This window comes from Balaenoptera ricei, chromosome 1 (assembly GCF_028023285.1).
Source record: "Balaenoptera ricei isolate mBalRic1 chromosome 1, mBalRic1.hap2, whole genome shotgun sequence".
NCBI classification, from domain to species: Eukaryota; Metazoa; Chordata; class Mammalia; order Artiodactyla; family Balaenopteridae; genus Balaenoptera; species Balaenoptera ricei.
The window spans coordinates 151,660,062-151,674,365 of NC_082639.1; the positions used below are offsets into that span (position 1 = coordinate 151,660,062).

The following is a 14,304-nucleotide window of genomic DNA, read 5'->3' on the forward strand; positions in this document are numbered from 1 at the left end:
CAACAAATAGCTACCCATCCCCATTCCAAAAATCTTTAGAGACAATTCCATGACCTCCCTCTGGCAGTATGTTCTACTGTTGCTGTCTTCCTTTCAGGATATGATAGGAAATACAGTAAGTTCAGAGTTTTCTTAGAAGAGAATTTCACATATAGAGAATTTCTACTTTAATTTAGAGCAAGTATTTAAATACTTCTCTCAAACTCTTTTCCTTAACTATACTTTTTTAAATAAATAGAATCTTAGATGCCTCATTTCTCTTCACTTTCAAAGTTATAGTAACTGTGGAACTGTTATTAAGAGGTCATATAAAACTCAATGAAAAAGCAACAATTGTTGCAAATCATGTGTTTATATAAGTCAAATTAAACCAACATTTAGATGTTGAAAGAATTAGTCACATAAACGATAGAGCACTTTATCCAAATATCAGAATGACGGAACAATTTTAAAGCCACAAACCTACAGAATACATTAAAATGATAATTAGCAGTAAGTATACTTTCGGGGGGGGGGGCAATATAGTTTCTAAATGCACAGGGCTTTTTTTCCAAAACAATATTTTAAATTTTGATGTTAAATACCTGATCTTAAGGATTCCAACTCTCTCTTTCAGGAAAAAGAAAAGAAGTAAGAAAAATACATTAGCTTTTAGAATAAAAGAGAACTCTTTGGTGAATAAGACAATATAAAAATTAAGCCACATTCTTATAAACCTTAAAACTAAGCACCATATACACTTTTATAGTATCAGAAAAAAAACTGTGGTGTCTAAATTTTCCATAAATTCTGTAAGTGTTCAGTAAGATTTAAAACACTATTACAATTAGTTTGTTAACTTTCTTCCAGGGGAGTCAAGACTTCATTAATGGCCTTAGACAGTTTTTTTTTTTTTTAAATCTGATCTATCATTAGTGACATACTTGGACCAAGGGTAAAAGAACGTCTTTCTTCTGCAATGAGCATTCCATGTTAGCTAGAGCATGCAAACATTAGTCCTGTGTTCCTACACAGTCTTTCCCTGCAGCATCTGTTGCTAATTGAAAGGGACTAGAATTACAAAATTCTAGTCAATTTCTCTCACCAGCTCTTGCTGTGTATAAAGATTTTCTATGCAGGGGCTGAGCATTAGTCTTCCACTACAGCTGATGACTGAAGAGCTAAGAGAAAGAAACACAGAAGAAAGCATTTCTTTTTTCTTTATATATCCAACAATACATGGAACTAAACTGTGAGAAGAGGGACAGCTAAGCATATCTTATGTTAGCTTAGTAAATTACAATTTTGTAAACGTAACTATTCACCTATAAAGTCTATTAATGTCCTAGTTAACCAATTGTGTATGTCTTCTGTTTGGACAGTCTCTTCTTTTTATACACATCTTCAAAAGGAACTGTCAATATTAAACCAATTATGTCTTATTTCTAGCTCCTAGGCATAATACCTGGCACACAGAAGGCACTTAATAAATGTTTGTTGAACAACTATCTCCATCTTGTGTTTTGTAGCACGGTGCAATCAAAACACCTCCAAAGGCCTCATCACATGCATTTTCTTTAAGTCTATTGAGCACAGAGATCTACATCAAGTCCTTCTGCACCTTTACATGTGGTAGGCCAGAAAGTTTTCAACATTATCTAAAGCATACTCTGGCTGCTGGATGAAACGCAAGAATGGAGGTCAGTCAGCTGAGGACTGCAGGAGTCCAGGCAAGAGATGATGGTGGCTTAAAATGGGGTGGTCGAGTGGACACCTTCCAGGGCTCCCCTCTGCAGAGCACAATGACTGCTACAGTCTGTCCTGGCATGGATGGCATGTAGTAAAGAAAAGAAGCTGGAAAGCCCTGGGAGGAGGAAGAAGACAGGACTGGGAGATAAATCAAGGTTTCCGCTGTCCCTGTTCAATGGAAGGAATCTAGACACACAATTACATGAAATGTGCTCCAAGTGGGTAAGCTGGCGCTAACATCTGAGTAACTCTAGAGCCTGGAATCTGCATTTCCTAGCCCATCCTTTCAAATGGGCATTTTGCTCCTTTTTTCTTATTTTATATTTATATTCATATAGTTCTATTTACATTTCAGAAAATGCTGGCTGCCCAGTTATCTGTTCCACATTCCATAAAGTCCTTCAGCATCGTACTCAATCGAAGATTCAAATGCTTTATTGGTCGAGTAGAGAATATGAACTGTTTAAAAGCTGCTGGTATCACATTGCTCTAACTCATGAGAGTGTTATCAGGGAAGACCAGTAACAGGGGCGAGCACTCTCCAGAGGGGAGAACCTGCAGCAGCTGGGGCTCAGCGCTCCTGCGCACGCCCCCCACGGTGATGGGGGAGAGGCGGTGCTGCCCCCCTTTCACACGCCTGCCTTCTTGGCTCATCCCAGTCTCTAGGCTTGCTTCCTCCCGCCACCACATGACTAATTCAGTTGGTTTTCAGGTAATCGAATTATATGAAACCCGGGGCCTTGGGTTGTACTGTGGAGACATGAACGTAAGTACTAATTCAGGCGAGGTTTAACAAAATTCTGCTTCTCCCACTACCCAGCTTTTAATTCCTTGTTGTCGTGGTGACCTGGCAACCATGTTCTGAGCTTTCCTGCAATTATCTGCACAACTTGGGTCAAAGATCCTTGACTTAACTAGATTCAGCATTCCAGAGCCAAAAATTACTTGTTCGAGGAAGTTTATAGGTATCATTACTATACAGTTTTCTTGTGAGATAAACTAAGAAACAGCTAACTACCATATGACTTCTGGTTGACTGATTATAATTCTGAGCTCTATACAATCTTGCTTACTCTCACCCTGCGTTTCTGGTAGGAAAAAAACCAATAGCATGCTCCATTTTCCATTGATCATATCACAACTCCATTCTGAATAGCCATCGGGTGTCACAGTGTTACCCAACCAAAGCCATTACAGTTGATTGATGAGAAAAAGGCTAACTGAAAATTGTGAAAATGACAGGCGCAGTTTTCTCTCTCTCCCCTCTGCTCTGTTGTCGTGTTAGGCAGGCAGAGCTACATGCACTGCTATTAACGGAGCTTCAGGAATTCTATTTGCTTTATCACCAATTTTTTAAAACCTTAGCATTTTTAAACATTTATTTGAAGGAAGTATTTATAAATAATTGTTTAGAAGGAGTCAGCCCTGGTTACTTCCTGGAGATTCAAACTGACAAGACTCTACATGGTATAAAAACTGATGATTTGGTCAAAGTAGCTAGCCAATAGTTCTGGTACGTAATGTTGAACTCAGCATTACATCTTCTTTGTTAAATATCACAGGTAAAAGATAGTTCACTTCCTTCTTTATAATAATATGGTGGTGAGACCAATTAAGTGAACAGTTGCCAAAAATCCATTTAGACCTTAAAATTAAGAAGCATTACACTGCAGCTCTTACTTAAAACAGTAAGTATCTAATGTTGTGTTCCTCTTCTAAAAAAGAAATTTGTCCAAGATCATAAAGAAAAAGATGTAGAGTAAATAAGAAGTTAAAATTAACTTCCTTTTAACAATCTAAAGCTTGAAGTAAACCCCCTATTCCCCAATACCAGGTAGTACTAGGAAATGTACAGAGATATTGTTTTTATACAGGAGGGGTGAAATACAGTATCAATTCTTTCACCCTTATCAATTCTCTAGTTCTAACAGCTCAAGAATTTCTTCCCTTGAGAGGAATTAATGTGTTATTCACTAAGGTGCCAAATAACAAGGACTGAATACTCTATTACTCTGTCTCATTCTCACCACTAGAGACAAATCACATTCTGGCCTGATGAGAAGTATGGTTTCAGAATGGGTCTATTTCAATATGGAGTGACCTTAATGCAGAGGGGAAGGTGACTGGCCCATTTTTAGGGGGTTTGTGAGGACTCCAGGATATACCCTACCTAGGGATGGATCCCAAGGTTTCAGACCCTCAAACATGTATAAAGGAACCCTTTAATCTTCTTTCCATCAGAAGGGTCTTGCCCTTCTGGACAAGGTTAAGACTTGACTTGAACCTCTTTTTGCTTAGCCTAATATACTCATGGCACAAGCTTCATCAGTATACAGGGGTGGAGCGCAGCAGGGAATTTTCCTCAGTGTAAAATTTCCGCTATTCTATGGCAAACTTGAAAAGATACTGGTTCTCTCAAAGAAGACATAGAGTTAGTTATATAACATTAGGAACTAAAGGCAAAAGATTAAAAGTACTTGCTAATCATTCGAGGAAAACATTAAAACGTTTACTATGTACATGGGAGCTACTGTTGGAAGTTTTGCTCAAGGGTAAATCAAACAAAACAGTTCCTGTTTGAAACATAACGTTTAAATATTAACCACAAATATTTCACTCTTTTAAAATTATTTCTATAGCTCCCTCTTGCCTTTTTCTTCCTTCTCCTTTGGCGGGGGTGGGCGGGGGGGAGACTGAACCAGGGATGTAGCCATATTTCCTGGTGATAACATTATTATTTCAAAATATACATCTATATTCATTTGCTTTCTCTAACAACTTCACATGCCTAAAATTAGATTCCTCACGCATGGTGAAGTTACCCAGGACCCAGAAATTCTCAGATCTAAATGATTCTTTCTTCTTTTAAACACCTTTGTTTGTTAAAAATCTTGGCATTTAAATTTCACCCTACTCAAAAGTTGTCTTGGCTTTTTTCCTGCAAATGAAAATAGTTTCCATAAATTCCTCATTTCCATATTATATACTTTATGTACAAACTATAAATGAGTAAAAAGAGAATACTGAGAAAGTCCTCCAAGTGAAATAATTTTTTTAACCTTACTGATGTTAGACAGGAAATCAGTATTTATGTCTCGGCAGAAAAGTTCTTGCCCTTAATAAGATGGACTTGAATTTTGACATCTGTGACCTTCTTAATATTCAACAAATCTGTTTCGGATAGATATATGATAAAGCAAATATTATAGGACGTTAACTGCAGAATCTAGGTGATGGGTAAATATGGGTGTACAATTCTTCCGACTTTTCTGTATGTTTGAAATTTTTCAAAATAAAATGTTAAGAAAAAAGTTCTTAAAAATCTATTTTACTACTGGTAAATTAAGGCCTAAAAAGTCTTAAATAACTTGCCCAATGTCATGCAATGAGTTAATGGCTGATGTTAGAAAAATATTGAGTTTTGGTAATTCTCAATTTCATCGTAACATTCTAAATCTTAAACCTACGACGCCCTCATGGTATTTTTAAACCATCCATGGTCTGAGTCCTAGATCTAATTATCAAATACATAACTATCACACAGAGCACCATGCTTAAAAAGCAACTAATCGTGTGTAAAGCATGCGTATGAAGAAAGGCAGGGGAGACTATGCCCCAAAAATATATTCATGGATTATTTGATAAAGTCAGGCTAGAAGAGCAAAGAGTAGTAGTAAATAAATGTTATGCTCTAAAACTGAATTTTGCAGACAGTTATCAGCATGATTTTTCTATGTTTCACTTTTCACCATCAGCTGTGAGCTGTTTCCAAGTGTGAAATCGCCTAAGAGAGGAAGCAAAGCTGTCATTTGACATCTGGGAGCGTGGAGATTGGGCTGCGGTAAAAAGCACTTTGGACTTCTTCAATTTACACACATATTCACCTATAAATTCTCAAGTGTGAAAAGTATTCAATGAGAAATATCAATGTAAATTTCAAGCATTTATAAAGGCTCATAATCGGGTGGAAACTAAAGGTGAAGGACACATTCATAGGATACCATATCAACTTGTTAAGACTAGAATGGGAAACTTAAGTGATTATGTTCGCATAATAACTAACATATAAACAATTTTATTCACTTGTCTTAGATTGCATATTAAACTTTCAAATCCAGTCTTTTGTGTTTTATGTGCTTAATAAGTTCTATTTTCTAGCTGCTTTTTTATGATGAGAGACGAGACTGCTAAGAAAAAAATACTGGTAAAAGAAAAAATAAATACTTTCTTGACATTTTATTTTTCCTTTATACTTAAAATACTATAACAAAAAATTTATTCTATGATAAATTAATAGTTCCAATGATAAAGCACATTAAATCTTCTAAATACATGTGTGTTTGTGTGTATATACAAATTGAAGTAAAATCAGAGTAACTACAAGGAAGTCCTCTGGAGAAGAATAACCAATTAACTCCAGTTATTCTATAATTCTCCAGATTATTCTATAATCTCTCATAACAAAAAAACAGAAGAATCTGTCTAAACATCTCTTAATAAAATATCTAAAACTCTCCTCATACGGAAACTAGACAGTGTTATATTTATATCGTCATGCTATATAATCTATTCCCACTTTGGGGACTATTTCTTTGGTCTTTCTTTCCTGAACTCCGTTCTGTGTTTCTGTGGTATGAAAGGGACCCATTTACCATGAATGATGTTTATTTAAAATAAAACCTTTCTAGAGAATCATCCTAGATAACCTAAGGATACAAAGTGAACCTAAAAGGAACGGCTTCTACTTTGAAAACAGGGCTGGGTTTGATCAGTGAATTCGTATTCTCAAGACCCTCTTGATGGGTCTGCAGCTGCAGCCATTTATTTGCTGGCTTTTTCACAGATGTAGACAGAGAAAAAGCTCCATGGTTTTTGTCTTTTTGTTGTTGGATTTATTTTCCTTAATATAAAAAAGTGGCAACTTTTTTTTAAAAAGTTCTTCATTTCACTGTAGAAACTTGTGAACATCGGACATCCTTGGTAGTATACATCGTTGAAATGACTATGACTTTTAAAATCTAAGATCGCAAAGTTGGCAGAAACTACACTTAAATAACAGAAGGTGATCATTTGCATTTCAAAATTTATCTATCTTGCTTTTCCCCTCAATTAGACCAAAACATGTTGATTCACAGGTTTCTGTGTGTGTGTTTTCTTTTTTAAACTTATTTATAGAGCAGAATAATGGCCCCCCTGCTAGTTTGGCATTTGCTCAAGTTTCTGTCCATGTAAATCGAATCTGTTACTGGAAAATTTTCTCAAAATATAAAGGCACATCATCCACAAGATAAAAAGATACACTGCTGATATTATAAAGTACAGGGCAGGTGGATAATGTTTTTAGGACAAATGTGTGATAAGGATTCCCAGGAGGGAGGCGTGGTAGGGGTAGAGGTTGCATGCTGTTCAAACAGAAGTGAATCGTTCTCATCATAATCCTGTGACAACTTTACTTTCTAACCAAACATCAGCTGCTTAACAGTTACTTGGACAAAAATACTAAGGTTAGAGTTGGGAAACAGGAGGGCAAGGGGATGTGGGAGGAGAATTACTTCAACCCTCAGTATTGCAAAGGACAGATCAAAAGATGACTTAGTACTCTATGTCCCCGTGTGTTCATTGATTTGTGATTTTTAAGCATTGAAACATTAGCTTCTTATCATTGTTCCCACCCCTTTGAGAAGAGGAGCAAAGTCTACTTTTATTTTTATCAGTAGCACTGCTGTTCAGTTTTGAAACAAACAGTAATTCACAAATTTTTGTTCCAATTCCCTTTGCATTATAAGCAATGGGCAGGAGTACACACACTTAACTGAGTTCTGCAACTCTAGGTTTAAGACCATCTAAATTAGAACACCAGCATCACTTTTCAATTAAGGTCATTACTGATTGAGTTTTATACTGTTGATAAAACAAATTAATAGGCCCAAGGAATGGAGAGACTTCCCACATTGTTCAATGTATGCCATAATACTAGAACACTTTTGTAACTCACAAAGCTTGAAAGTACAATTCTTTTATGCAAATAATTAAAACAAAGCCCTTCTTCAGACTACAGCTTTTTGCAAATGTTAGTGGAGGACAACCTGGATGATGACAGCAAAAATCCATTAATGGTAGACTGCCACCTGCTGGTAAACTATGAGAATTGTGATTTCTGGGAAAAAGCTTAAAAATTAGAACTTGGAAACTGATCACTATTAAATTCAGTACACAAAACTGTATTTCAGCACACAGAGTTGAAAGTATGTATTTGCTGATGTATGTAGTATGGTTTTATTCCACATATATTAAAATTCTCAGGAGGTCAACATGCTATGAACGTTAAAGTGAACATGCCTATAGTTTGAAGAAAAATAATCTGCTAGAAAGCCAAAGTACAACCTTACAGATAGTTTTCAACAAGAAACTAAGAAGAAAAATAGGAAAAAAAAGAGTCAGTTATAAACATTAAACTGCCCCATAAACATTTGGTTTTGATGTGAGGTTTATACTGCACTTGACTTCAGGATCTAACAGGTTTTACTTAAAAGAACTCCCAGATTTAATTTTGATCCTAAAACCCTGAAATTTATTATAATTAACATATACTTATTTACATACATTGGTACCTAAAATGTAATTTATAATCAAATTAGAAAGGGGAAGGGTCTGTTAAAAAATAAACCAGATAACCATAATAAAGTGATTTCACTATGAAATTTTTTTGTTATCCCATTAACTAAATCATACTAATAAGATTTCAAAAGCCAGCATAATATTATCTATTTGAGAAAGAAAAAAATGTAGGCATGCTCTATCACCCCTAGGAAGAAATAAAATCAAACAATCCTAATTTGGGGGACGAAAGAGGAAAGAAAAGAGTATAACAGTAAGAAGAAAATCTAAATCATTGTTTTCAGAAAATAGTTTTAGTATATTTGCTTTGCAGATTGAAAAACTGTGCTATTTCTCAATACAGAAATAATTCTTAACAATGAAAATTGTAACTAAAAACAATATAGCTCTTTGCATCCTAATTATAATCATTTCCCATTATGCAGGGAAACAATGTTAGCATCAATAATAACGCTGGTTTGCTAGTAAGCATTAAATACTGTATTAATCAACAACTAAGCGTATCATGTCAATACAATCAGCTTGAACCTCCTCTGAAAGCCAGAGGGTGACAAGTGAAGCAACTTTGGCCATTCAAAGAGGCTGAATGCTAGGCAAAAGGTGAACAAACTTTGGATTCAAACACAGCCCCATCTGCACTGATGACAGACAGAAACTAACTAAAATCCAATTCATATGCTTAAGAGACCTATAATTATCAGCAAAGGATCTAACACCCCCAGAAATAAATCTCTAATTTAAAAAAACAAAGACAATACAGTAAAAGTAAGAGAACCTGTTGTGTCAAATATTTGGTTATTTCTAAACAAGAAGAATATGCTTCCTAAAATTTCTCAAATATGGAAAGAACTCTTTAAAATCTGCTCTAAAATGCCAGGATGGCGCATCACTGAAGTCACAACATTGCATTTTTTTTTATTTCAAATTTTATCCATTTTTAGCCTTAGGAATTTTACTCTTTTAGCCATCTACCTCTCACATCTTAAAAATCATCCATTTACTGGGCTTCCCTAGTGGCGCAGTGGTTAAGAATCTGCCTGCCAATGCAGGGGACAGGGGTTCCAGCCCTGGTCTGGGAAGATCCCACATGCCGTGGAGCAACTAAGCCTGTGTGCCACAACTACTGAGCCTGTGCACCACAATTACTGAAGCCCACGTGCCTAGAGCCCGTGCTCCGCAACAAGAGAAGCCACCACAATGAGAAGCCCGCGCACCACAACGAACAGTAGCCCCCGCTCGCCGCAACTAGAGAAAGCCTGAGCACAGCAACAAAGACCCAACTCAGCCAAAAATTAAATAAATAAGTAAGTAAGTAGACAGTCCTCTGTGACTATGAATGGATAAAGAAGATGTGGTACATATATACAATGGAATATTACTCAGCCATAAAAAGGAACGAAATTGGGTCATTTGTAGAGACGTGGATGGATCTAGAGACTGTCATACAGAGTGAAGTAAGTCAGAAAGAGAAAAACAAATATTGTATATTAACGCATATATGTGGAATCTAGAAAAATGGTACAGATGAACCGGTTTGCAGGGCAGAAGTAGAGACACAGATGTAGAGAACAAACGTATGGACACCAAGGGGGGAAAGTGGCGGGGGTGGTGGTGTGATGAATTGGAAGACTGGGATTGACATGTATACACTAATATGTATAAAATGGATAACTAATAAGAACCTGCTGTATAAAAAAATAAAATTCTAAAATTAAAAAAAAAATCATCCAATTAAAGAGGATACTTAAAGGTCCTTTTAAACACTAAGAAGTTGACATTTCTACGAATTCATGGCCAGTTCTAAGAGAAGTATAAACCCATTTAACATCATATAGTAACAAATATACATACACACATATACTATGGATTATATAATGATTTTATCCCCCAAATTATCTTTTGTAAAGGGTTAAAGAGATAACCAAATCCAACATATTGTCAACTGCTAGTGAAAATACAACTTCAATAAAGAAATGAGAGCTGCCAAACTACTTTTCCAAGTGAAACATTTTAGGAGATTGCTCTAACCTGGGGCACAGTACATTCTCTCTATGGCATCGCTGTCACAGGAATCTTCAACCTCACTCCACCTGCTAAAATACGTTAGCTGAATGTGTCCTAAAAACAAAACGACAGGAGAAATCAAAACATTTTTCTCTTCCATTTTCTGCAGAAGTGAACTGTAATTACTCCTTTTGTAGCTAAAAACAGTATCATTAAGAATAATGGCATCATTAAGTACTAGAAGCTATTACTGGGGGTGAATTTGCTGCACTGATAATGAAGCTCTAGACAGGAAATGAAGATACTAATTACAAGATAAAACGCCTACTCAGTTAATTGGAAGCAACAGCGAATAAAAAGAAATGCATTTGCAAAAGTTCCTGACCTCTATCATTCAATAAGATGTTGTTTGGGTTCAAATCGCGGCACACAATTCCCTCTCTATGTAAAGCATCAAGGGCTACCACCATTTCAGCTGCCCATCTTTGAATACAGCCCTCTGGGATGTAAAACCTGGAGTTTAGTGCTAATTTTTTATCAAGGTCCTCAAAAATCTGATGTATTTCCTTGTCTCCTTCTAGTGCTAACCCACTCTCTGCCTTAGTCTCAGAGTCTCTCTGAAATACAGTCGGCTCCTCTTTAGCCAAATCATCAGTTTGATCTGTAAACAGCAATACTTCTTCGGTTTTTAAAGTGTCTGTATTTACGTTATATTCATTAGCACCTGAGAGTGGGTCAGAAATATGGAATAAGCTTTCTTTTGCGTTGTTTGTTGTTAATGCCGATGCAACCAAGCTAAGTCCTTGAAACTTAGGATCTGAACTGTGTAACAAAGACATGTCTCCCGCATTACTATGATCATCAGCTGCTACAAATAACATCCCAAGATCTCCCTGTGCGTAGTGTTTCTCTGTGATACTATGGGATTTAGGCCCACAGGGATCACTCAGTTCCTCTGCGCCTTTTTCTTCACGTGCTTGGCACTGTTCAGTACTAAGCCTGAGGCATAAAACATCAGGGGTTTCCAACAGTTTACTTTCTATTATGCCTATATTAGTCTGTGTGAACTTAGTAGGTCCCATTGCTGCACCATCTTTCATTGGCTCCAATTCACCAGGTAGATTTACAAGAAGATCAGGCCTTCCTTCATCAGTACCACTGACATCATCAAAAGCAGCATCTTTAAAAGAAATAACCGGGACTGAGTCATCTGAGCCCCTGCTAATGGTGTCATGAGCTATAAACTCTACCTTGCTTTCACTAGTACTAAAACTCCTGGAAGTGCTGTCTCCATCAGAAAGAGTGAAGAATGGTTTCAAAGGTTCTGACTTTAGACTATACAGTTTTTCTCCAAAATCAAGTCCTAAGAGTTCACTAGTGCTATCCTTACTATCTATTCTAAAGAATTCCATGGGGCTGTTTTTAGATCTACTGAGGGAATCTGATGTTCTTGGAGAACTAACTGCTTCCAGGCCATCATCCTCAGGAAAGAACTTCAGCTCGTGGGCTGTCAGCTGTGTGCTGGGGCTCTCACTGTCAGCAGCAAGGTGGGCTGGGAAGTTTTCTATAGCTTTGGTATCAACATCATTCCTTTCAGTCTTTATGAAAGGCTCCTCATTCAAAGACCCTGGTTCAATCTTTTCTTGCCCATATTCATTGCATAATGTTAAATAACTAGTAGTACATTCTTCTTCTGAACTTGAGCCAGAATCTGGCCATTTTGGAGAGCTGTCTTGCCCATCATCATCTTGGTTGCTATCATCTTGAGAGCTTGGAGTAAGACTGGTCTTCAAAGGCAGAACTTTAAGCATGGCTCCACCATCACTTTCTCTGGATTCAAAGCTGCTGCTGTCCTGAGGACTAGATGTTGGCTGTTGCAGCTGAACTTTAGCAAGTGAAGATTTTTTCACTGCTTCGATGTCAAAGCTTTCTTCAGGACTTCTGTTTAGAAACTTACTGATATATGACCAGAGTTTGCCACCTGTGAATAAGCATAACCAAAAACAAAAAAAAATTAAGAACACCAAATTAATGGTTATTTATTGAAGCCATTATAAAAAAAAAAAAGTATTCTAATAATCAGTCAAAAGCAAGTCAATGATACCCATTAATGTCAAGTATGCTGTAAGAAGCAATTTAATAAAATGCCTTCTTGAAGAATAGGCGAGCTTGGATTTGGGATTCACGACAACAAAGAGTCTAAATAAAATTTTTGCAATTAAAAAAAGAAACTAAATAACTAAATAAAATGCTTTCTTATTATTGCTGACTGGTGAGTACAGTTTCAAGCATATCTCCTAATATCAATTATTTTTAAAATGACAACCTATTTCTTCCTTTGAAGAGAAATTGGTTATAACAAATACTAATATGAAATTTCACAGCTAAAATTCTACTTTAAAGTTAAACATAATTTACTCTAGAAGAGTCTATGTTCTGCTCTGCATGGCCACCGAAGCTCTACTGACTAGAAACAGTATTACAAAAAAAAAAATAAGAATAATTAAATTTGATTCAGAAATCTTAAAAACAGTAATTGTGGGAGCATACTTTGTAAAGACATAACTATTACTCCCCAAAATAGGAAATAATACATCAAAAATGAAACCCTGTACTAATAAGGAGAAAGCAATTTTTTCCAGCACATTTTTAAATGTCATTATTAAACATCATATACCAAGGAGAACTAAATCTTAGGGGAAATAATCACTGACAGTCAATTATATGTGTAAAAAGGTCAATGGAAGCATCCAAAATATCTTTCTCTCCTTGGCATTTCATTTCATTTAGAGGAACTCAATAAATACATAAAGCGCCCAATACTGTGCCCAGCATAGACTAATGCTATAAAGGGTAACTGCATAATATTAATCCTAGGATACTCAGACATCTTCTTCTATCAGTGATCTAGTTAACAATCTTATCCCATTTTGATAATAATTAGTGGTATAGAACATTGTGGTGTTTAACTTCCCTCTTGCTTCTTCTTAGCTAACTTTCTGTCATCACTAGCTTATACTCAGTATCTCATATTTCTCCATATTCAAACTAAAGTTTAAAGATTCATATATGGCTTTGAAATTCACTCACTCACACACAAAAGAAGCTATGCATCGATTCCATCTTTTTTGATTCTTTTGACAACAATAACCACATTCCTCTTATCACAAATACCTCCATTGTGGCACACTAACAGTAATGCCTGCCCTGAAGCTGGGGTTCTTGTATGCAGTCCAAATAAAATGATGTATATTGTTCAACTGTCCTACTGTGAGGACAGGACTAAGTCTTTTTCATCTTTATGTATCTACTGCCTATACAGTGTGCAGGAGATGATAGGCATTCACTCAATGCTTGTTAACTCAAATCATAACTTATCAGAATGGGATACTCCATCACAAAGGAGACACTATCTATAGCTGTAAAGTTCCAGTGATCAGCAAGGAACAACACCTAGTAAAGTTCTAAGAAAAGTTGCATTCATTCTTAGGCTAATTCAACCTGGATGAGCTGCTCAAATCTAAAATTGAATGTGCTAAAATTCTTTATTTTTGCTCCCCAAATCACTTCTTCTTTCTGAATTCAGAGCTACTGAGGCACAAAAACTTGGACTATTTTCTCTCCTTTGTTCTTCCTATATCTGACAAGTTTCCAAGTCCTATAAGATCTACCCATGTTTCCCACAGTCTTCCTCTTCTTTTAATTCCTTTGACCACTCTGTGTTTCTTGGAATAACGTTATAGATACAACTAGACCAGTACTTTCAGTCCTTCCTGTATCACTCTATCATACTAACTGCTGCCCAAGTAATCTTCCATTTTAGCACAGATCTTATCATGTCATTTCTCCAAGAACCCAAACCCTACCCCCACCCTGCCCACCTATTGAACAATGCACCAACTCCATATAGGCATTTGGACCCTTAGTAATACAGTATCAACCCATAATTTGTTC

At 36.2% G+C, this 14,304-nt stretch overlaps 1 protein-coding gene across 5 annotated transcripts in view; it reads right to left on the reverse strand.

Annotated features, from left to right (window-relative positions):
- Positions 1–14,304, reverse strand: part of RPS6KC1 (ribosomal protein S6 kinase C1) — a 218,048-nt gene that overhangs the window by 19,265 nt on the left and 184,479 nt on the right. For 4 of the 5 annotated variants that reach the window (XM_059938190.1, XM_059938204.1, XM_059938217.1 and 1 more), the window contains 2 exons: positions 10,736–12,331; positions 10,375–10,464 (listed from right to left, as the gene is read on the reverse strand). In XM_059938190.1, coding sequence (XP_059794173.1) covers positions 10,375–10,464; positions 10,736–12,331 — 1,686 coding nt within the window. The remainder of the gene's footprint in view (positions 1–10,374; positions 10,465–10,735; positions 12,332–14,304) is intronic. The other variant, XM_059938198.1, reaches the window with a different exon arrangement.